This window comes from Nannospalax galili, unplaced genomic scaffold, assembly GCF_000622305.1.
Source record: "Nannospalax galili isolate Female #2095 unplaced genomic scaffold, S.galili_v1.0 scaffold639, whole genome shotgun sequence".
Taxonomy (NCBI): domain Eukaryota; kingdom Metazoa; phylum Chordata; class Mammalia; order Rodentia; family Spalacidae; genus Nannospalax; species Nannospalax galili.
Genome location: NW_008344644.1, coordinates 3,389,711 through 3,413,258, shown reverse-complemented (window position 1 = coordinate 3,413,258; position 23,548 = coordinate 3,389,711). Strand labels below are relative to the sequence as shown.

Genomic DNA, 23,548 nt, shown 5'->3' with positions numbered 1-23,548 from the left:
AGTGGTTAATAGCACTCACTGACTGCTCTTGCAGAGGACCTGGGTTCAATTCCCAGTACCCACATGGTGGCTAACAACCATCTGTAGGAGCTGCAGTGCTATCTGACTTCACAGGCATTATTATTACATGGGTGCACTTACACACATGCAGGCAATATGCTCATATACATAAAATAAAAATAATAAAATGTTAAAAATATGGGTGGGTACTACCTGTGCTACCTGGGAAGTGGGTGTATAAAAAAAATTCTTCAAAGCATAAAAATTCGTTTTTTAATAATTAGTAGATGTGAAACACATTACCATTGAAATCTACCTGATGACTTTACATCCATGCTTAGATGCCAAGGAGCTCAGAAAGTAACCACTGTGACTAGCAACAATCAGATATATAGAGATTAGAAACGCATATGCATCTTCGTGTCAATTGTATTAAAAAGGAATTTTTCTGTATGAAAATGTGTATTTTAATAATGAAATGGAGATCTTTTTCAAAGTTAAAAACTTCATTTAATTTTATGTCTTATAGGGTTTATACAGAGTACAATGTTGTATAACTGCATTAATTCTATTGTAAACCTCAAAATTTACAGCCAATTTTGAAAGAGAAGCATCTTAGCTCTGGAAATTGTTATTGAATATGTCAATGCTTTTGTAATGAAATGCTTCTTCTAATTATATGGTTATTAAATAAATAATTTTAAAAAATATAGAGAAAAAGAAAGAAAAATTTAAGTTTTGATATTAAGACAGATCTCCTTTTAGTTTTATACTTTATAACATTGCCATCCAACGAAAGGCAGTTATGCTATATTACACAGTATATAAACATATCCATGCAAACCTATAGATAGATGATAGATAGATGATAGATAGATAGATAGATAGATAGGCCTGTATGTATTTAGGACATATGTATTTAGGACATATGACTTTAGACATTTAGCAATTATAAGCGGAGAGCTAGATGAGTGGAATGACTTTTAGATATGTAGCTGAAGGGAAATAGAAACAAAGTCTTCACAACAAAATGGGGCAAGTGTGGTTTCCAAATTTAAATGTTAACAATTTTAAGCAAATTAAGCAATATATAGCAAAAAATATAGAAATAACCATAGTTTGTTGCACATATTTTAGTATTAAGAATAAGTATGTTTCATACACATAATGGTGCTATTCAATACATATATTACCATTCAGTGAATCATTCCCTAAAGTCAATATTGCATGGTTTTATTTCTCCAAGTATTAAGCAACTTCATGGAAGCACAGTTCTTAGGGTTTTACAATTCAGAATAAAATATGACTGAACCCATATAATATAGCTTTTTATTAATAGTGGGAAACATTCATTTATATATTCTATCTTTTCTTTAATCCATTAGTACTCAAATTAGATATGATGGACACAGAAAGTGGTTAAATTTTGTTTAGTATTTTTATTTTGGGGGGAGAAAAACAAATGCATTTTGTTGGTGATGGCATTTGAAACTACTTTACTGATCACAATATCACACCTTTGGAAAACAGGAACGTGATATTGCACAATTCTTTTCTTTTTTTTCTATCTAGAGACAGAATATAAATATAATATGAATCTCTAAAGCATTTTACTTTGTATTTTATGCATTTTTTATTGCAAATATTTCTAATAAAAGAGGTACATCAAACTTTTATTTCCTGATACATTATTTCAGAAAAACAGAAAACACAGAAGTTAGAAGAAAGCAACATAATTTTTAAGAATGTCTGTAAAATATTCAGGATTTTCACTATTTTCTCTAAATTTTTGCATATATTAATGTTGGTTGCCTATTGGGAACATGCAACGAGTGTTTGATTTATGTAAATAAAAAAGACCAGTATAAACTGTGAGTGCAATGGCTTTCATTAAAGCAATCTGTATACCCATCTGCCAGAGTGAAGGTTACTCTGTTTCTTATTGCCTAGGTACACTCTCGTGCTGCACAAAAGTGGAAACATAATTCACTCAATACTTTCATATTTTACAAGTTGAGATTTACATTTATCTATAAATGAAGTAGAAAGTCTATCTAGGTACTGTCAGCTTCTAAAAGCTTTACTTCGATGCTTTTACCCAGCATTCAAATATTTTAAACAGAAAACCTCTTTGAGCATTAAAGAATGTAAGACAAGGAAGAAACGAACAGCAGGATGAAGTCAGAATATAATCCCAGAATATTGTCCCAACCTCATCATTAACATTTTTTCAAATTCTAGGAATGTCATAGTCTTACTCAGGAATGTCCTGGACTCATTTTTTGAAATGTTGATAGAATATCGTGACTAGTTTCTTTGGACTTCTAAGGTTTCTCAGAAAAATGTTTTTCTTACGTGAGTTGGGTCCATTTACCTAGAACTGCTATTCTGTTGCTATTTGAAAGGTTGTGCCTAGAGTTGGGGGGGGGGCGTTATTAAGCCTACAGCTTTCTTTTTAAGCATAAAAAATTATAATGGAATATCTAAATACTATCACTTGTCAGACTCTTAGAACAAATCTCAATAGATTCATTTCTATTTTATTTCAAATGTAATAATTTAAGTATAAAAAGTCTGTATAATCAAAACAATTTGGTAGATGATATCAAATCCCAAGGAAATGTGGTATTTTCACTAGTACATCATGGTGTGCATCATAAATTGCATTCTCTTCCACCCTGGAGAATCCTTCTTGTTAATCTGGAGGAACATGCATGCTTTGCTTCTTGGTTGCAATAATCTGTAGCTCTGTTAAGTCTAACTGCTGTTCAAGTCCTCTATTTTCTTCATTGTCATTTCTCTAGGTCTGTCATTAGAAGGGACACAGTGAAACCTCCAACTATTATTATATTAATTTGGATAATGCTTATTTAATATTTTTCAGGGCTCCACTGTTTAGTATAAACATGTTTATAATTACTATATCTTCTTGATGAATTCTCATTTTTTAATATATAATGCTTCTAAACGTTTGGAATGAAGTCTGCTTTGTCTATGATTAGCTACTCCTGCCCTTTGTTGGTTATATAGCATGGGATATATTTTTCCATTCTTTTACTTTCAACCTATTTGAGTCTTTGGAGCTGAGCTTAATAAACTGTAGAGAGCATATGGTTGTATCTTTCTTTAAAAATATGCTTTGCTAATGTGTGCTTTTTGATTGGATATTTTAATCACTGTTTTCTTTCTGTGTACTTTATAGGTTTTTGTACATCATTCTCTATATTATTGCTTTATTTCATGCTAATTTTACTTTTGTAGTGATGTAGTTTGATTAGTTTCTAATTTACACTGTGTGCAATCTATTGATATTTTGTTTGTGGTCACCATGAGAGTTTTATATCTGAACCTACTCTTAAAACTACTGAATTTCAATTGATAGAAATTTAACCTCAATTCATTAAGTCTATTTCCACAGAGTTCTGTATCTGTATTATATTCTCGTTATCTTAAATTACATTGCATACATTGTGTGCTCAATAATGTTTATTCATAATTTTCTTCATTTGTCCGTTACATCCTGTAGAAAATTAAAAGTGGAGTAACAAACCAAAAAGAGAAAAATGGAAATGCTGACAAAACAATACAGATAGCTTATAAAATAAAATCTCTCAACAAGTGAATTATATAATTGAACAAAGTTTTATAAATATTAGCCATGTTAGCACTCAGGAAGTTTAGCAAAACACACAAGCAGAAGCAGTTGTTTATGAACAGCTGCTGACATATGAGGAAGAACAGTGGAACTCTGCTGGGCTTTTCTGAGCTAATATCTCCTGCTCAGTTGTCATGGTAATTTTACTGGGCAGGATGGACCATGAAAATCAGAGGCTTGGCTGCCAAAGGGAACAGAGTAAGTAGATGACTGACGTTTATCTAGCTACCAAGTTGGGCCACTGGTTACTAGATCAATCATAAGCAATAAACTCTCTCCATACCTCTAGGTAAATGTAGTCTTGGTATATATTCAGAATTAGCCAGACAGAGTCTAAACTAAAATGAACATCTAGTCTAAAGAAGATCACACAGATATATAACACAGATAAAAATTTAGGAAAAAAAATTCAAGTTTCTGAACATTCTCCACAATCTATATGCCAATCCAGCAATGAAGCTTTGTCTTATAGGAAGGTAAAATGTTGTTTAATGCATACCATTGGCTAGCTACTCAGGTATTTACACATAACTCTTAGAAATCTATAGTTCAAGACCATTCAAAGATATCACAGGAAATCTATAGAATACCCATAGAACAGACATATAAATCCTTAACAAAGAAAATTAAGTCACAAAGCATATAAAATACACTATTAACAAATGCAAATCATGTGAAGAATGACAAGTAATTTGTGATCTAGAAATCAACTAAGATGTATCTTATTAATAACAGAGAACAAAGCACACAGGATCACCTCACTTCACAAAGTAAAAATTTGTGGCAAAACCCTGCATACATTCATGACAAGAACCTCTTCTAATAAAGTATATACAAAGAGTCAGGTATAAAGCTGCATAATCCCATGTACCATCATATGTACATGATGAAGCCTGTAATCCTAGCACAGAGATCCACAATTTCAGGACCATCCTCTAGTTATGTAGTGATCTCAAGGCAAGCTGTGGCTACATGAGACACTACATGTTTCATGCAGAAAACATAAAAGGATATCTTTGTGACACTGTAAAGTGCAAAGTGCACTGTCAAGGGCAGCATGACCCTAAAAGAAAAAAATCAGTACACTGGATTTCATTTCAGTGAAATGGCTTTCCTTCTGTTCTTTCTTCTTTTCTTTCTTTCTTTCCTTTACTCTTCTCCCTCCCTCCCTTCTTCCCATCCTCCTTCCGTGTCTCCCTTTCTTTTTCCCCTTCCTTCTTTCTCCCCCACACTATACAGGCCAGCCTAGCCTCAACTTTACAGCAGTCCTCCTCCCTCAACTTCCCAAATTCTGGGATTAGAGGCATGAGCTACAACAGCTGGCAAAACTTTCTTTAAAGGAGAATAAACATACTAGTAAGAAATATATAAATACAACATAGCTTATAAAGACTTTTTATTTGTAATGTTAAAAAACCCTTAACAACTTAAATGACAAATAATCCAAACAGAAGGTTTGGACTGTCATTTCACCAGGAAATATGTATGCTGTTTTGAAACACATGAAAAGATGCTCAAAATCATATCATTAGAGAAAGCAAATTAAAACAAGTATAAATTAATTACACCCACCAAAAAGCTATGTATTGACAAGAGTTAACAATGATGTTGAACAGTGGAAGCCTTAGACATTACTGGAAGGAATGTGAAATGGCATGCTCATTTTGAGTAATGAGTAGGCAGTTTCTTAAGCAGTCAAGCAGAAATGATACAGGTCAGAAGTTTCACATCTAGGAAACCATACAATGAAGATAACAAAGATACATACTAAAACTGGTATGAAAATATTTAAACAACCTAGGAAAAATCATTAAGATAAGTGAAATATAGAATATTAAAAGAATGGAATATATTTGGCAATGAAAAGGAAAAAAAATAACAGATATAGACTAATCTAAAAGTTTTGGAAAACGAGATAAGCAAGATATCAAAACTGTGTATTGTTTGATTTTGCTCATATAAAATGCATGCAAAAATTAAACTGACAAAGCCAGGGCACGGTGGTGCACGCATTTAATTCCAGCACTCAGGAGGCAGAGGCAGGACTATCTTTGTGCGTTCAAGGCCAGCCTGGTCTACATAGTGAGTTCCAGGCCAGCTGGGGCTACAGGGAGACCCTGTTTCAAAAACACCGGAAAAACAAAACAAAACAATTAACATGAACATTCAAAGTGGATATTTCTGATATTGAAATAATAAATTATATAGAAAATAATAATAAGGATGAGAAAGAACAACACACATTTGGAATCACTACTCAGAGCCAATGAAATCTATAGAATTTATTTACTGCTTATAGAATCCCCCCAAAAGTGTTGAATAATGAGGAATAGAAAATGAGCCCCTATTTCCAAGGAAGATTCTGCTGTCTTTTAAGATTACCCACTTCAACCTTCTTTGTTACTGTAATTGTTGATTAATCTTTGAAGCCTAACAGATGTCACCAGTCTATACTGAAACTCTACAAAGCATGTCTGCTTTTAAAAATTAGTGGTTCTTTGGCATATTTTAAACAGCTGTGTTTCTGAAACCATAAGATGGAATTTTCATTTCTTGATTGCTACATTTTATTCTTTTATCCCAACTCATTTCTCTCTAGCAAAGAGAAAATAATATTTGTTCAGTGTCTAATAAGTGCAAAGTTTTGTATTAGAGTCACTTGCAATTAATTATGTACAAGACATCAAACTCATCTTATTTTCCATACAAAAATTTTATTCTCAAAATTTAAATAAATGTTAGAGATGAATTCCAGTCCAGGTCTTTATGACTTATTTCCATTTCTGTATTTTAACGTTTTCTAGTTGAAGTAAAACAAAAAATGATCTGCAGAAGGTAAGGCTGAGAAGATAATTCTTTAATATCAAACAAAAATAAAAGCAAAGGTAGAAAACAGAGACATTGATATGGGGCTTATTAATTTAGGGGAAATGGTTTAAAGATTTCTATCATATAGTCTACAAAAATAAATTTGGCATTATCAGAAAGTGTTCTGTTGTTTTATGTGATGGAAGAAACTAAAATAATTTTCAACAAGTAATAACTTCTACAAAAGAACCACTGCAGCACTGATTGGACTCAGTGACTTAAATTTTTCAATAAATGAAACTATAATCTAAGTAAGTGATACATCTTTCTGATGAATTTTCTAGGAACAAAATGATGGACAAAGAGCCCTGGACTTTAAGCATTAACCTTGAGATTTCATCAGTACTAAAACATACAGTCTGAATAGCAATATACATATAAGCTGAATTATCTTTGTTTGGCAGATGAAAAATTACCTAACTTAAATGGAAAACAACATTAGATTTCTGACTCATTCTCTGTGAAAATAGACAGCAAAATTGCTCCAAGTTAAAACTGTTCCACAGCTACATATCCCATACTCCAAAATTTCAATGGCAATTACAACTGAAGAAATACCACCTTTTCACAAAACCAAGACACAAACATGAAATTAAACCATCACATATACCATGTTAGATTGACCTCCCGCACATACACCACACAGCAGCACCTTTATATATTTACGAATACTTTCTGTTTATGTATAGTGCACACAAAATACAAACAATATAAAGTACTTGGGAGAATACAAGAAACACCCAGTGTTCGGTATTTCGTCAACTGAAAAAGTATATTTCATCACACTGATTTAAATAATGGAAATTTCATTTGAAATATGAAAGTCCTATTATTTTTCACTAGCTTCAAATTCATGAAAGACAAAGGAAGACTAAGAAATGATTAAGGTGGGTTACATGCAGGTACTATGACAATTAAGTGAAATATGAGACCCGAGATTGCATCTTGAACCAGTAATCAAAATAATTGGTTAGTGAAGAAATTCAAAATTTGGATAAGGCTTACCACTGTCTTCATAATACCATAATCGAGATGATTTCCTTGGGCTGATCCATTTAGCATAGTTAGATAAATGTCAACATTAGGAAAAAAACAACTTGTGCCATTTTCGGGAGGTCTAAAATTGTTTCAAAATGAGAAGCTTAAAATTCTATCATTAAAACTCAGCATAATAGACAGTGTTCACCTTCATACATTATAGAGGGATTTAATTATTAGAGGAACTCTAGACCTTTAATTTCTCTACCATCAGTGACTCTATTATTTAATAGATTGAAATACGCTACAATACAGTGATTATGTTACTTACTAAAACAGTGATTTTAAGCATTGTAATTTGTACCTTTAAAGATACAACTAATGAAGAGAAAGATCTAAATCTGTACCATTTAGTGACATGAAAATCATGTCATTAATGATTTGTGTGCTCAAATGTATTTGGACATGTTTTAAAATACAGTTTTTGAGATAAAAAGTGGTTTTCTAAAACTTAATGATATTTAAATACATATGACAACATGACATTAAGATATAAAATGAGAAGATTGTTTGATTTGCTTTACCTGAAACTGTGTGGTCCTTAGAGTCTCTGCTTATTTTTATTCTGGCATGAGGAAAAATGTAATGCATCGTCTTCCCGTTCATCTGTAGAATCTAAGACATATACGGACTAAGGTGAAATCAGTGTTAAGGTGAAATACAATATGCAGAATTAGACTTGCTTATTTCAAAGTGCACCAGTTAAATCAGTGCAAATATATTGAGAGCTTCTCCAATGATAATAATTGAAGGATATATATTCATACTATATCATGTTTAGTTTCTGAGTTCATTATGGTTTTTGCATTTATAAACAATTGCTCTTGCAAACTGATTTGTTTTATTCAAGAAATTAATGAATGTATATCAGGTTTTCAAAGATGTCTCTCACTACAGTATTATGCACTCATTATTGATGATAATGTGTAATGTATATAGAAAACTGTCCACTTCTGATTTTTCACTTGACAGTCTGGAAATGGAAAGGCATTTTTCACTTTCAGCAGTTAAATGAAACTAGTGGAGAAAGTCCAGAGAAGATCTCACTCTACAGCTTCATCACGCCAATTAAGTCTGTGATATGTTTCGTTGCTTGGGTTTTCTTTTCAAATTCTACTGAGCACATCTGCTAGATTCATGTTCAGACTAATTCTGTCTAAATAAATGAAATCTTTGCTCATTCAAATACTTCCTGATGCCATCTTTGTAATCAAAGGCTATGTTTTTGATGGTGCTCTTTCTCATTACTATAGAAATTCCTCAGAGTAGAAGGAGTAACACTTACTGCTACTGATGCTGAGTCTTATTTCAACACTATTACATAAATGAACTTTGCTTTGGTACCAGAGATTATGCCTTACAACTGGTGTATATTACTTCATTCTTATTTCAAACATTAAAAAAAATTCTAGATAGTGTTTAATGATAATTTTTAAACACCAGTTGCCTCACTTGGTTAAAATAAATAAAACATTTCTTTGCATTTAGAGCAGGCTTACAATTTCTAGACTAGTTACTACAGATGTAATCCCAGCGCATCTATTAGACAATTTGGAAGAGTAAGCAGGCATCTAAATTTTTTCATGATAGTTTTATCAGTGAGCCATTATTTCCTTTTAGTCAATATCTATGATGATATTAGAAGAGATACTGAACATCATTATTTCCATGAATGTTTCCTTCAGAGACTCTCCACTCAGTCTCCCATAGTTCCTAAGGCTGCTTGCAACCAGCATTATTAGTACACTTACTAAAACATTAAACTTTTAAATTATGATCAATATGGCTGAGCCTATATTATAGAAAACAGAAACACAATGGCAGGCAAATCCTGACAGAGAACAGGTCATGGGGCAGCTTTTCCTTTTACCAATAGTATCAGGAGCATGGCCAAAGGAAGCATCGAGTCTAATTGAGACATTAAGGGGCAGAGAACTAGTGCCTATGAGCATTCCAGAAAATGCACTATTCTTCTTTCCTAACTCTAAATATTTCATAAATTGAGTCTACACATTTATAAAATAAATTTTGCATTAACATAGCTAATAGTTATACACATTCATTCACTTCCATTACCGTGCATGCTTGCTACAGTGGACAGAGAGTACCTGAGTGGTTTGACTCAGCATTGTGTTGGGCACTACACACCTACATGGCAGGGTGGATGGGACAGAGAGCAGCTATGATGTAGATATTCACAATCAAACACATAAATCATACTGTACACCAAAGCACAAAGGAAAAGAATGTTCTCCAGGTTTGTTGCAAGATAGTAGTAGTAACCGGGATGTCTTGTTGCAGGAGGGCATGTATGCATGGTAACAAGAGTGACAAATATAGGTAACCAAGTGACAAGAGTCTAAAGCAGGGTCCCTTTAGCAGAGACTACTGTACCCTAATGCAGCAACTATATAGGGCTTGCAGAAGATGTGGGCATATCTGTAGAGAGTAAAGGAATTACATAATAGTCATGATACGCTGACTTTTACAATCACCATCTAAAGGACACTAATCCTATTCACGGATTAAGTGAAATAGGAAAAACTTAAAAATAATTGAGAGTAGACAATTTGTTCACAAAGAACATTTGGAATTGTATTGACTAGTGCAAAGATTAAGCACAAACGCACATATTTGAAAGAAAATGAATTTACTCTTTTTGTTATTTTGTCATTGATATGGTTATAATTCTAATAATTTTTTAGACATAAGTCTCTTTCTGTTCAAAGTCTTGTGTGGAATATTTTTAAAGGAGATAAATTAGTGTTTGCATTAGTCAATTGACTTTACTCTTCACCCCCACAAAATACTTTATCAGCATAAATTCTTGTTATACATGTTTTCAAATAACAGCATCTAAGTGTATTTGTTGCAAGATCTAAGTATTGAATTTTTTATCAGATATGCAAAGAAGGGAACTAAATAAAAAAATACCATTTTGCTATCCTCTAGACCAAAATACAGTTCCTGAATTAAAGAGGAAGACAGTATCTGAAGACAGGTATCAATGCAAAAAAGCATGAGTTTTGAAATTTATGTAATTACACTCTGGAATGCTTTGTAGTTAAAGCACATGTTATCTTCTATTTAGAATCTACTTAGAAAAAACATAAAGAATAGTGAAAAATTATTACTACAACAGCCATCATATTCATTACTTGTTTTTGTGAAGGAGAGGTTATAATCTACAAGGGACACATAGACTTTGGGGGCACGGTCATGGTCTTTGGAGTACTTGTATGGCTGTTTACTTTATAAGTAATTTATAACTACGCATTTGCATTTTTGACAATTGAATATTGTTTTGTAGTTTAATGTACATCGAATAAAGATGCACTTTTAAAGTGTAAGATTTCTATAAAAAAGAAAATACACATGGCTGTTTCATTCAACCAATGAAGATCTTAAAGCTTCTTACTTCCTGAAATAAGAATAAAAATGAAAAAATAATTAATAAGCTTTTCCTGCTTATATTTGCCATTGCAACAGTCTATAAGTAATTATTTAAAATATGATCAATTCTATCCTGAGTTGATCAAATCATTCATCTGTAGGTGTCAGTATCAGAAAACTAGGAACAAAATATAATTTGTGATATCATATTTATATATCACATTTATGTACTCTCAAATAATGCTAAGTAAGAAATTAGTTGAAGAAATCTTTTGAGATTTCTTTTGAGGAAACTTTAGGGACTGAATCTTTGGAACAGTGTTAGATAGCAAAGGGTATTTGTCTTTTTTAAGTACTACAATTTATGTAGTAAATGATATGATTTTGATAACATTTACATTTTCATTAATTTTATTAGGTTTGCAGGAAATAGTAAGCTTCAGAGGTACAGATGGGTATGATGTAATAATTATACTATTTAAAAGCAAATAAAGATTATGCTAAGGAGATTATTTTAAAATTTGCAGGTTAAGGGAAATTTAAGATTTTAAAACTTGTTGAAATATTTTTGTCTACACTCCTACCCAGATCTTTATAATGAGAGTTAAAATAAAACTAAAAATATGATGGTAAGAATAACAAGAAATGGAAAGAAAAGCATAGTTTAATATCTTCTGATACATTAAAACCAAATAGAAAGAAAGAAAGCATATGAATATGTTCATAGCAGTCAATACAACCCCAGATAAAGGATGCACTAAAGACAAAAAACTAAAAAGATGATATTTATAATGTATAGAGTTTTAATATTTTTCTAAAATGATTGCAGATGGAAAAACAAAACATGGAAATTTGTAGAAAAGGTAATTACATTTAATACAACTTAACCATGAGAACTGTAATTGCTTAGGAAGAAATCAAATCTGAAGATAGAGATAATTTATTGATAGTACTTACACAGAAAACTGTGTTTATATACTCCTCAATATCAGTGTCTTCCAAATTAAAATATTGTGCAATAAATTTAATTAAGTGCATGTAGATCATGAAGGTATTTAAAATATGGTTGTGATTAATACATAGAAATCACTGAGCAGAGTAAGTGAAGGGTTAACATAATGAAGTGTGTCAGCCATCTCTTTCAGGGCCACGTAAGAATCATGAATGCTCTTCCTTGAAGTATCTGACATGCTAAACAACTGAATTAAGAAAACTCAGATTAACTTCCACTTTTTCCAAATAAAAATCTTCCTTTTTCATTTGTTTAAAATATTTTATTTATTGTTTTTATTTTATATGCATGTGTGTATTGCCTGCATGTAGATAAGTGCCCACGGAAGACAGAAGAGGCTATCAGATCCCTGGAAATGGAGATATGGACAGTTGTTAGCTGCCATATGGGTGCTGGGATTCAAACCCGGGTCTTCTGCAAGAACAGCCAGTGTTCTTAACTACCAAGCCATCTCTCCAGCTCCCCAAATAAAAATCTTTCAAGATTAAACTCGACATCACTCCATTTGCACTAAAGTATGATCATAAATTTTGGAAACATTTATACAATTCTCAAATTTACTTATGTTTCAGTTACATTATTCATAAAATATATTGAAAATATATATTTTATGAGTTGTCAAAAAAATAAAATCTGAAAGCGATTGCAAAACAACTGTTTCCATACAGTAAACCTCCACCCTCCATGTGAAACCTTCCTGCTCTCCTATCTGATTTGCCTTGCTTATCCTCATATTTGGTATTTCACAGCTTCCAAACATGCTATTTTAGGAAAACATTAATAACTACACAAAGTTATGTCACTCAATATTCTTGCAAACTCTTCAGGAGCACCACGTATTGTCCTTGTATGTCAGTGCTATAGATGTATATAAGTATTATAATTATCTACTGTATTAATGAATCATTTCACTTGCCTGGAGGAAGCATCAGAGCTATAATCCGATGTGATCAGAGCTGATGAAATGGAGAACTTTCTTCATTAAGTGACTGAAAGGAATCACTTGTGAAATTCATTGACAATCATTTAGGATATTAAAGCGTTCTATTTTAGAACTGACTCCTGTTGTAGTTGACAAATCTAAAAGATTTTGAAGCATCACACTTACTTGCTCTTGATGTTGACTGAGGGGTCTAGAGTGAACCAATCTTTCTGGCAGTTTTCGGTCCAGACCATGGCCATTTTCCAAGCGAGACTCTCTGGGTTTATCAAACCAATCCGTTTCCTCACGACGCAAGTGATAGGCTTTGGAGACCAAGGAAATAACATACATTGCAACTGCAACTAATACAGATGATAGAGGGAAGCAGATGTTCTCTGGTATTAACATGCATCGGGCTTGTTAGCTATGGCATGCATTTTAGACACAACTCCCAACGAGACTAGAAAAATCATTTTCATTAGTATTTAAAAGTTTTCATACAAAAGAATAGCCTATTGAAAATGATACACTCTAAAGTGCATTATCTCAGAACAAAATAAAACAACACAAAATTATATTTTAAATCAGTATAACGTTTAGATGATAAAATAAATACATAAAGGAACAAGAATAATTTCATTCAACCCTAATCTAATAGTTTCCATTGATGAGCATTTCCCCACCATGTACGACTAAAAGTCAAAAGCAAATTCAACCCTGGAGTATGTAAGTTTCTGTTAAATTTCTGGCTTTATATAAACCAAGTAGCAATATATAGCTGCTTGTTTTAAACCTGAATGAATATGTTTTTGAAAATATGGCATTTATTTAAATTCATAAATAAAAGTATTTAATTCTAGGATATCCTATGTGTTACTGCTAGGTACATGTGTGCCACAAAAGCTTAGTAGTTTAATATTTAAAATATATCTAAAAATCAATCCACCTATAAAAATTTTTAATACAAATAAAATTATTATTTTCTGATAAAAGACTGATTTAGAAATTTGAGAATTACTTGTTTATTAACTTACACAATGATAAAACTTAATAATATTAAAAAACATTTTAAGCATTCAAATATTATTTAAAATGTTTCACCTTACTCTATCAGTTCTTCCTAGGTTTCTTAAGGATATTATATATTGATTAAAATTTCATTTTACTGAATATATAGTATTTGACTTATTATAAATTTTTATATTCTTGGAACCCCTGGTGATAGTCTTGGTCCCCAGCTAACCACCTTTGGAAAGCACACTGGGAACCTGTCCCGTAAAAGTTCTTCCCAAGACCTTGTCCCCATATTATCCTTATCATTTTTTGGACAATCCAGTGTATGCACCAGTGTATGTAAGGCTGTATACAGTGGCTTTATTCACCACTGCTCCTTAAGCACACCATGTTCCCCATGTAAATATAAAATGAGAGGTGCCATATCATGGTTTCATCAACCTTAGATTTGAGGAAATCCAGGAATGCATGCCTGGATTGTGGATACTCAGATACTTAACTGATCTTGCCTATCAAACTAAATTGCTTATACAGAAAGCTCATATCTCCTTTGTTATTTTTGCTCCCTCAACAATAAAAGCATTGTCTTACACAAAGCATAACTTAAATAATTATTTGTTGAATGAGTGAAGGATAGAGTAGTCATCAACTAGAGAAAGAAGCCAAGCATCATAAGTATGAGCATATCAAAATAATTTGTCTTTAGCAGAGAGATCTCTGTGAGCTCAAGGCCAGCCTGGTCTACATTGTGAGTCCCAGGACAGCTGGGGCTACAGGAAGACACTGTCTCAAAAAGAACATACAACTGAAAACAAACAAAAAATTTGTCTCTAAACCTAATTAATAGTCAATCTTCACAGTCAGTACTTATTATGTATACTACAGTGTCCACTTGAAGTCGTGACTAAATTTACCAAAAAATTATTTAATGTTAAGAGATAGTCGATAAATAAAAATAAAACAGTCATCATTTGATCATCAGTCTGTGAACTTAATAGAATATGCTTAATTTCCTTAAGGAGAATATAATTTTGTATATATCTTACATGCATTTCTCAAAAAAGAAAATAATAGTTCATAATGCTATAAGTGATTCATGAATAATACAGTAGTTATTTCATTTGGATATATAACTTACCTAATTGCATTTTAAATACAATAGTTTAAAAACATGTGTTTTGGGGGGCTATGGCTATAAAAATATGGTCGGATATTCATCAGTTTAGTTCTAGTTTTGATTACTTGCTGTGATTTTTCTGCTGTTTATAATAATAGTCCTAGATGAACTGAATGTGAATATTCACCATCTTTAATAGGAATATAGAATCAACCAAAAACAACCAGACTGAGTGAATCTGCTTTTGCATTGAATTCTATCTTCCTTATTGAGTTTTATTTAAATTGAGTAAAAATATTGAGTACTAATTAAATTAAATTAAATTAAATTGAGGTATATATTAGGGTTAGCTGTTTATAACAGTGGTTTTATTTGCCATAGTGGAGGCACAATAAAAATATAATTTACAAAAAGCAACATGCTTCTGTGCTGAGTGAAGTGGTACTCACCTTTACTCTGGCACTCGGGAGGCAGAGACAGGAGGATCTCTGTAAGATGGAGGCCAGCCAAGTCTACATAGCAAGTTCTAGGCCAGCTAGGGCTAGGAGGACACCCTGTCTCAAAAAGACCAAAAAGAAAAAAAAATAACATGTTTCTTTCAAGCTGGTTCAAATAATTTTCTAGAATTTAATACCCTCTATGAAAAGTTAGTAATATTGAATTTTTCAAAGCAAAATTCAAATAAACTATTTGAAAATGTAATGTTACTCATAAGAATGGTCTGACAAAGAGTTTAATTCTGATCAGTATCACATAGTGGTCAAATAGTTTTATATATTTGTTTTTCATGATTTTTAATTGAATTTTTGTGAATTCCACACAACATATTATCATATTTATACCCCCATCTGCATCCCCTTACTACTCCCCCACCTGATTTCATGTACTCTATTCATATATATATATATACATACATAAATATATACATATATGTGTAAACATATATTTATATAATGGCCTATTGAGTCTAATTTGTGCTCTCATCCACTGGAGCCTGGTTAATCTACCCAAAGTTTAACCCTTGATAAAGATTGACTTTCCTCCTCCCAGCAGCTATTGGTTACCAATAGTTCCTCAGCTGGAGATGGAGTTTCTTACTCACTTTCCCACTTTTATGCTGGAATTTTTGGGCCTCATTATAGTTTTATAAAAATCCATCTATCAACCTATCTACTTTTGGGGGCAGTGGGACAAGCCGCATTTAAAATAATATTTTCAACACAGGACTGTGGTGGTAAAAGTAGATTTGTGAATGACCATAAATACTAAGCAACATAAATTATACCTGCCTAGCTTTTATTCCAAGTGACAAGTCAAAAGAGGAAGAAAATAGAGTCCTAGAGAATACAGCTGAAGAGCACCTGATAGTCTGCAGCAAGTTTAACTGAATTCAGAGGGAGTGCAGAAAAATTTGCAAACAGCACATTTGATACTAAATAAACTAATGCATCTTATACTGTTCAAAAATTATCTTAATAGTTAAATACAGGGATAAGATTATATCTGCTAAAATTTATGTAAAAATTCCCTAACATTTTGAGTTTATAAACACTAAGAAAAATGGGATTGAGAAAATCTTTTTAAAATATATGTATATATGCCCCTCTGTGGGTGTACCTGCACTTGCCAGTATAGCCATGTGTGGACCAGAGACTGTTATCAGGATGTCTTTTTCAATACCTTCTCCACCTTATTTTTATTTTATTTTATTTTATTTTTTTGAGACATGGTACCTCACTTAACCTGGAGTTTCTCTTTTGGTTAACATGGCTGGTGAGTGAGCCCCAGGGATCTGCTTGTCTGTGCCTCAGGGCTGCTGTTACAGGAACTATTTTTTTCTTCCTTAAATATTTACGGAATTCATGATTTCAATTAAAAGAGCATTGCTCATTAGAAAAAAAGTCACGTGTTGTGAAAACAAAGAAAATATTTAATATTTTACTGTGCAAAACTTTTTTTTTTCTTTTCTGAGACAAAGTCTTACTATGTAGTCCCAGCTAGCTTGGAATTCCATATGTAGACCATCCCAGGTTAACCTGTATTTCACAGAGATCTGTCTGCCTCTGCCTCCTGAGTAGAGGGATTAAAGATGGGTGCTGCCATGTCAGGCTTCTGTGCAAATCTTTTAAACACAAATAGTATGATTGAAACACATAGAGTTACTAAATTAATTCAAATTGTCATAGCTGCTCTTTACAAAATTCTGTATTGATAACTTTGTGAATAAATTTCGTCTGCCTCATTTCAAACACATTTTAGTTCTTAAATTTCTCTTCAATGCTTTCTACTTTGGCATCATCTTTATTCACCTCATTGTTCTGAAGGATGCCTGATAGCTTACATTTTTTATCAAAACAGTAGTCTAGTCATTGATGAATACGAACATGCACCATTCAAACACAGAAATAAGGAATAGTGAGTTAATCTAGTATTGATGGAATCAAATACATGCTACATACTGAGATAGCTGTAAGTATCTACATATCTAACACCCAGCTAAAGAAAGATTCAAGAGAATAACTCCATTTGTCAAACTTTACAGAAAATTGTTGATCTCTGTTGCACATAGCCTTTAGGTGATGTTTACCATAAATCCCCAAGAGTTTTTCTTTTATTTTTACAGATATGTATATTGAAGAGGCTTACTACTCTTTTCAACAATCATTCTATATGTGTATAATGTGTGTTAGAAAAAAAAGGACAACTGTTTTCACATACTATCACAATTTCTAGTAAGTTATGTAGATTTGGTCTAGTAAAAAAATATACAAATAGAGTGTTTTATTTAAGTGACAAACTGTCAATAAAAATGGTCAACCAGTGAGGTAGGAAAGAGGAAAACAAATAAAAAGGAGACCAGTCTACTGAAATTTCAAAAGAAAATAAATGATCTGTTTTATTTCAGTACCATTTATCTCAGTAAAACTTCTGTACTTCAGTGTCTAAAATCATATATCTATCTACATAAAAAAATAGAAAGAAAATGCTTTTCATGAACATATTTCCCTGTGAGTTTTCACCAAGGAAGTTTTAAAAGGGAGATATTAACATTAGTTCTGGTCTCCAAAAGAATGAGATAATAATGTTTTTATTTGCTCAGAAATATTTTATTTCCAGGACCTCAAGCCTGCATATATTCAAACACAAACTACAGAGGGAATTACCTATCACAAAAGGCTAGGCATCGTGGCTCAAACAACTGGCAAAATCACTCATAAGGCTGAGGCAGAAGAATCACCATAAATGAAGCCAGCCCGATCTGCATAGTGAGTTCCAACTCAGCATGAGCTATAGAGTAAGATCTGTCTAAATAAATAAATAAGAGAAAATTATGGCATGCCCTATTACAACTTCTCTGTGTTCAAAATTATAGTCTGCACTGGATTACTTTCTTAAAAAAAATTTTTTTTTGGTCTTTTTGAGACATAGGTAATAGTTAAGGCAGTTAAGGCATCAAAAGTCTCTATCTGTGTTCCCAATCTTTCTCCACACTGAAACCTTGGTTTCTGAATATGTTCAATTTTAAAAGTAGGAGCTATTTTTTTGAGGGGGGGTGTCTTTTTGAGACAGGGTCTTCCTGTAGTTCCAGCTGACCTGGAACTCACTATGTAGACCAGGCTGGCCTCGACCTCACAGAGATCCACCTGCCTCTGCCTCCCAAGTGCTGGGATTAAAGGTGTGTGCCGCCACACTTAGAACTTTCTAAAATTTTTATGGTTCTATATGATTAAACAAGTACAATTTCTACTTCAAACCACATTTTAGTTTAGTGGGTACTTGTTCAACATGAAAAACTAGAAAAACAAGTTTGTACAGCAATATGTAATGTTAGAAAGGCAAAGGCAAAGAAAAGTCAACTGGACAAAACACGAAGTCCTGAACTCCAACAGTCTCACTCTGCAAAGCAGTTTTTATCTTTTGAGTTTTAAATAGATTGTTTTATATATACTAAAAAGATTTCTTTTTCAATATCTCAATCAGAATTAAATTTTGTAGCATGTAACACGAATGTACAAATTTGTCAGTTGTAGTCTTCATAATGAAGGGAGATGAAACAAATTTAATGAGAATCATAAAATTATATATTATACTAAGATCAGAAACTGAAAAGTTCTCAAAAATAGAATAACCTCTGACCTAGTGAACAGTTATCTCTATCACAACATCTAGTCAAACAGTTCTTATTGGCTCTAACCTTTAATGATTACACAAACTAAAACTGACTACATATATCTAAATATATTTTTAAAAATGAAAAGTGCCATACAAAGAAAAGCTTCCAAATTATGGATTTAAAAGATGACCATATTTTATTGATAGAATTATTTAATAATTGTTTAAGAAAAGAAGACAGGAAACAAGCAAACCAACAAACAAGAAACAGAATAAAATAATAGACTAAAATTAATCAGAGAATAACATGCCACAAAATCAATACACAAGATAAAATTTCCATGTACAAGAAATAAATTAGAAGTAAACATGCAAAACACACACCAAGAAAGAATACATCTTTCGAGAAGGAAAATTAAGCATGCAAAAAGGTAAGGGTTTGAGTTTTGAGAGTAACAGGGTAGTCTGAGGCCCAATTTACCTTCACTGTCTGACATGGCATGTTGGAAGTCATCCATGATGAAAGCTATGTCACGGTCATACCCCCGTGTCCGTGATTCTTCTCTCATATGCTGTTGAACTTCAGGCAATGAGTGACTTGATCCAAACTGATCCCTTGTATCTGCAGATATGGGTGGCAGGGGTCCAGCTGCAGCCCTGGCCATTCCCATTGGTTGGCCAACAGGACTGAGGGGACTTTCCTCCTCAGAATTCTGGGCTACAATTGGTATCCTTCCTCTACTCTGGCTGATTGGCAAACTGGTAGGCTTAGTTCTGGCAGAAGAGGATGAGTGACCAAAGGACACATCGAGAGCTTCGGCCTCTTGTGCTTTTAGTCTTAGTGATGAGCTGGAAGAATCTCTCTTAATTGATAAATCAAGTCCATAGACAGAAGATGGTCTGGAGGAAGGCCTGGACCTGCTGCCACTGCTATATGGCTTATCTGCTTCATCCTGCAGAGCTGACCGAATGGTACTTCCTAATGTGCCCAGTCCAGAGCCAAGTGATGATCCCATAAACTTTTGTTGATCTGTAATATTTTTTCTGAGGCCAAAAGTGATATCATCTTGAAGAAGCCTTGCCCTAGAAGAAATACCACCAATAGATGAAGTGCTGGAAGTCATATAGCTTGAATAATCAGGTTCAAGGTCTCTGCTTTCTTGAATAGGTGAAAACTTTGATATTTTAGGGTCAATTAATGATTTCTTATGCTTTGACTGCTTTTGGTAAAGTATGGCTGCTGGTAATTGTTTGGCTGCTTGCTTTTCAAGTGTGAGTCTACTGATGCTGTACTTCTCAGATTTGGGGAAGTGTCTATAGCTTGTATCAGAATGATAATAATGTGAAAGACCAGCAAGGTGATCTAGACTCTCTGTTCCCCTGCGGAACTCTTGTTTAATCTGGTGTTTCAGAAGCTTCAACTCATAAGGATCATCCATTGAGTCTTCGTCTGCTTTCACATAACTATGCAATCTGGAGGAAGTCTGCAAAGGTGCTAGGAAATCTGTCACTTCTTGAGACCTACGTGTCTCTGTGGGTCTAAGGAGACGGTCTGTTTTGGACAGATCCTTTTCGTGAAGACTAAATGCTGTGCTTAATGCTGCTGTCCCCTTGGTAATCTCTCCAATATCATCTATTAAGACATAATTCCGCGAAGTGTGGTGGTCAATGTCTGCATAGAAAGAGTCTGCAGATATGCTTGATATCGGACTGCTTGCCATGCTGCTTCTTTCCTCCAAACCTATTCTCAAGTCTAAACTATTGTACTTACTCCCAAGATGGGAAACGGCATATGTATTATCAGTAGAAACAGGAGCTATCATCAGGGGTTGGTTGCGAATCACTTCATAGTTGGATGTTATCTTGGGCTCCAAATACAGTGTTGTTTGCCGAGGCTTCTGTTGTATCACCATCATCTGGGATGGTAACTGATAAGATGGTTGTGGGGTTGGAGTGGGCTGAGCTTGGGGTGTGAAGGACATTGTTGCCACGGCTTGGAAGGTTGGTTGAGTCTGATAAGGTGAGACTTGCTGATGGTACAATGTTTGCTGCTGAAAATGAGATTGTTGGGTGTATGGAGTCGGTGCTTGGGTAGGCAGAGCAGGAGAAGAGTACTGGTATTGTGTATAGGGACTTGTAGGAGGAACTAGCTGAGATTCTGTTTGGGTTTGTGGTGGTATAAACTGGCTGAATTCAGTTTGGGGAGCGGTTCGTGGTCTCTCAACACCGTGCTGACTTTCTATCCTTGTTGGTCTGGTGCTGCTGACTTCACTGTCAGACATATAATCACGATCCTCAGCTACACCCTGCAGGTAGGCACGCTCTCTCTTCTCTCTCTCTTTCAATAATGCCTCTTTCCTCCTGTTAATTCCCATTTCCAGGTACCGTAGCTTGGCATCAATTTCCTTTTCTTCTTCATCCAGTTCAGCTTGCTTCTTTCTAAGCTTGGCAGACTCTCTTTCCACAAGATCAAGCTCTCTGTCTATGTCCTGGAGAATCTTGGCTCGAGCCATGGTGTTGGTTCTGCATATCCTTCTCCTGGAAACAGTGCCCATTGTGCTGTAAGTTGATTGAGTTCCTGTGGATACCTCCTCTGGAGGGGGATTTGGTAGTGTTCTCTTAACTTTTTTCTGAGTGCCAGCGGCTGTCATAGTTTGAGAACCTTTTGTCTACAATCAAGGAAACAAAACATGGTATTTCATTATCAAAGAACAAAAATCCCCCCCAAAAAGCAGTACACAATTTACACTTAAATAAATGATTTATTGCATGCATACTGTAGCAATCACAGTAAAATAAAATATAATTTCCATAATTTTAAGACTTCACCAAAAATAAAGTCAACTGAAAAAAATTGAAATTAGTTACTCATATCATAATTTTTTAACATGTGAGATGAGTTTTAAAACCAACAGCAAATGAATTGCTTATGTAAGTTTATATTTTAGTTAAGCTCTTAGAATAACTTTTCAAACTCATTTTCATTCTAAGTTAATACAACTATCATTTTTAACTAGACCCAGTATAATTGGTCATCTGAAATATGATTTGCAGTTGTTGAAGTTTTTTTAACCATGTTAACATCACATTGTATCTATCTTACTATTTCCAATATTTCCATGATTACTTCGGTCCATATTTTCTGTAAAATTTGGTATGCTTTAATAATAATTTTACTTTCTTCTCACTGTATTATTATTTTTTTGCAAGAAGACAAAACAATTAACTATGAAAAGTACATTGAAACATTTTTAATTTGATAAAATATTCATTTGGTTACTTATAAATTATTTTTTGTTTAATTTCATTAATTTGTCAAAAACTTGCCTTCTTAGAACTCCAGGTATTCAGACTCTATTAATATCAGAGTAGCCAAAGACTTGCAAGATCATTTTGACCATATACAGCTGAATATACTGATATTTTTAACACTGAGAACACATCCAGTAGCATATTTAAATGAGAGCTCAAATTTTTCTCTGCTTATCAGAGGTTCCTTATAAGATGCTATCCTTTCATTTATCTTTCTTGTAATCGAAAGACCTTAACTCTTTCCTACCCTTCAGTCATCAAAGAATAATGGTAGAAAAAAAAGTAGTATATATTCTCAGTATCCTACAAAGTAATAGAAAATACATTCCTCTAGGTTTGGAAAATGAAATGATGCCTTATTTATCAGATCACATTGTCCAAGACCCAATGCTTTCATTGCTTTTAAAAAATCATCTCCAATTCCCTTCCTTCATATGGTTGATCTGCTCTCATAAATAATTTTCATGCTCTCCACAGGCACCCCTCTGGTTGTTTCCTAAATAATAAGAAACAACATCCTAAAGATCGATTGAGTTTTATACATAGTTATGAAATTTTTATAAAGATTTATTTATTTTTATGTGTACAAGTGTTTTGCCTACATGTATGGATGCATAGTGAGGAGCTCAGAAGAGGACCAGAGCCACCATGTGAATGCTAGGACCTGAACCAGGGCCCCCGGCAAGAGCAGTAAGCACTCTTAATCACTAAGCCATCACTATAGCCCCTCTATTTCTGAATTTAAAGTATGGGTAGAAATAAATAAATGTTTTATCTCTATGTAACAGGTTACAGTGATTCTGACATTATTGTCTTTTTATACACATAGACAAATATGAGGAAAACTGGATAAAGAACATTTCCAAACCAGCTGTCCAATATATTACGGTTTCTTCCCCTCACTTCTTAACTTTTATATAATATACACAATTAAGCCATGAAGTCATTATGAAGGTCAAATGAGACAACTGCTTAAAAATTTAAGTAATTAACTATTACTTCAAAAATCTTATTTCTGCACATAACTATGGCTTGCTGATAAGTTTACATTCCAAACCTTTTAAAGAGACTCTAGTTGTAAAAAATACATCTCACAAAAATTTG

The 23,548-nt window shown here is 33.2% G+C and overlaps 1 protein-coding gene across 1 annotated transcript in view; it reads right to left on the bottom strand.

Moving 5' to 3' along the window:
* Positions 1–23,548, bottom strand: part of Pclo (piccolo presynaptic cytomatrix protein) — a 440,245-nt gene that overhangs the window by 150,976 nt on the left and 265,721 nt on the right. Inside the window, 3 exon segments of the mRNA XM_008840911.2 lie at positions 8,086–8,176; positions 13,075–13,211; positions 19,614–21,801. Of these exon segments, the coding sequence (XP_008839133.1) occupies positions 8,086–8,176; positions 13,075–13,211; positions 19,614–21,801 (2,416 nt within the window).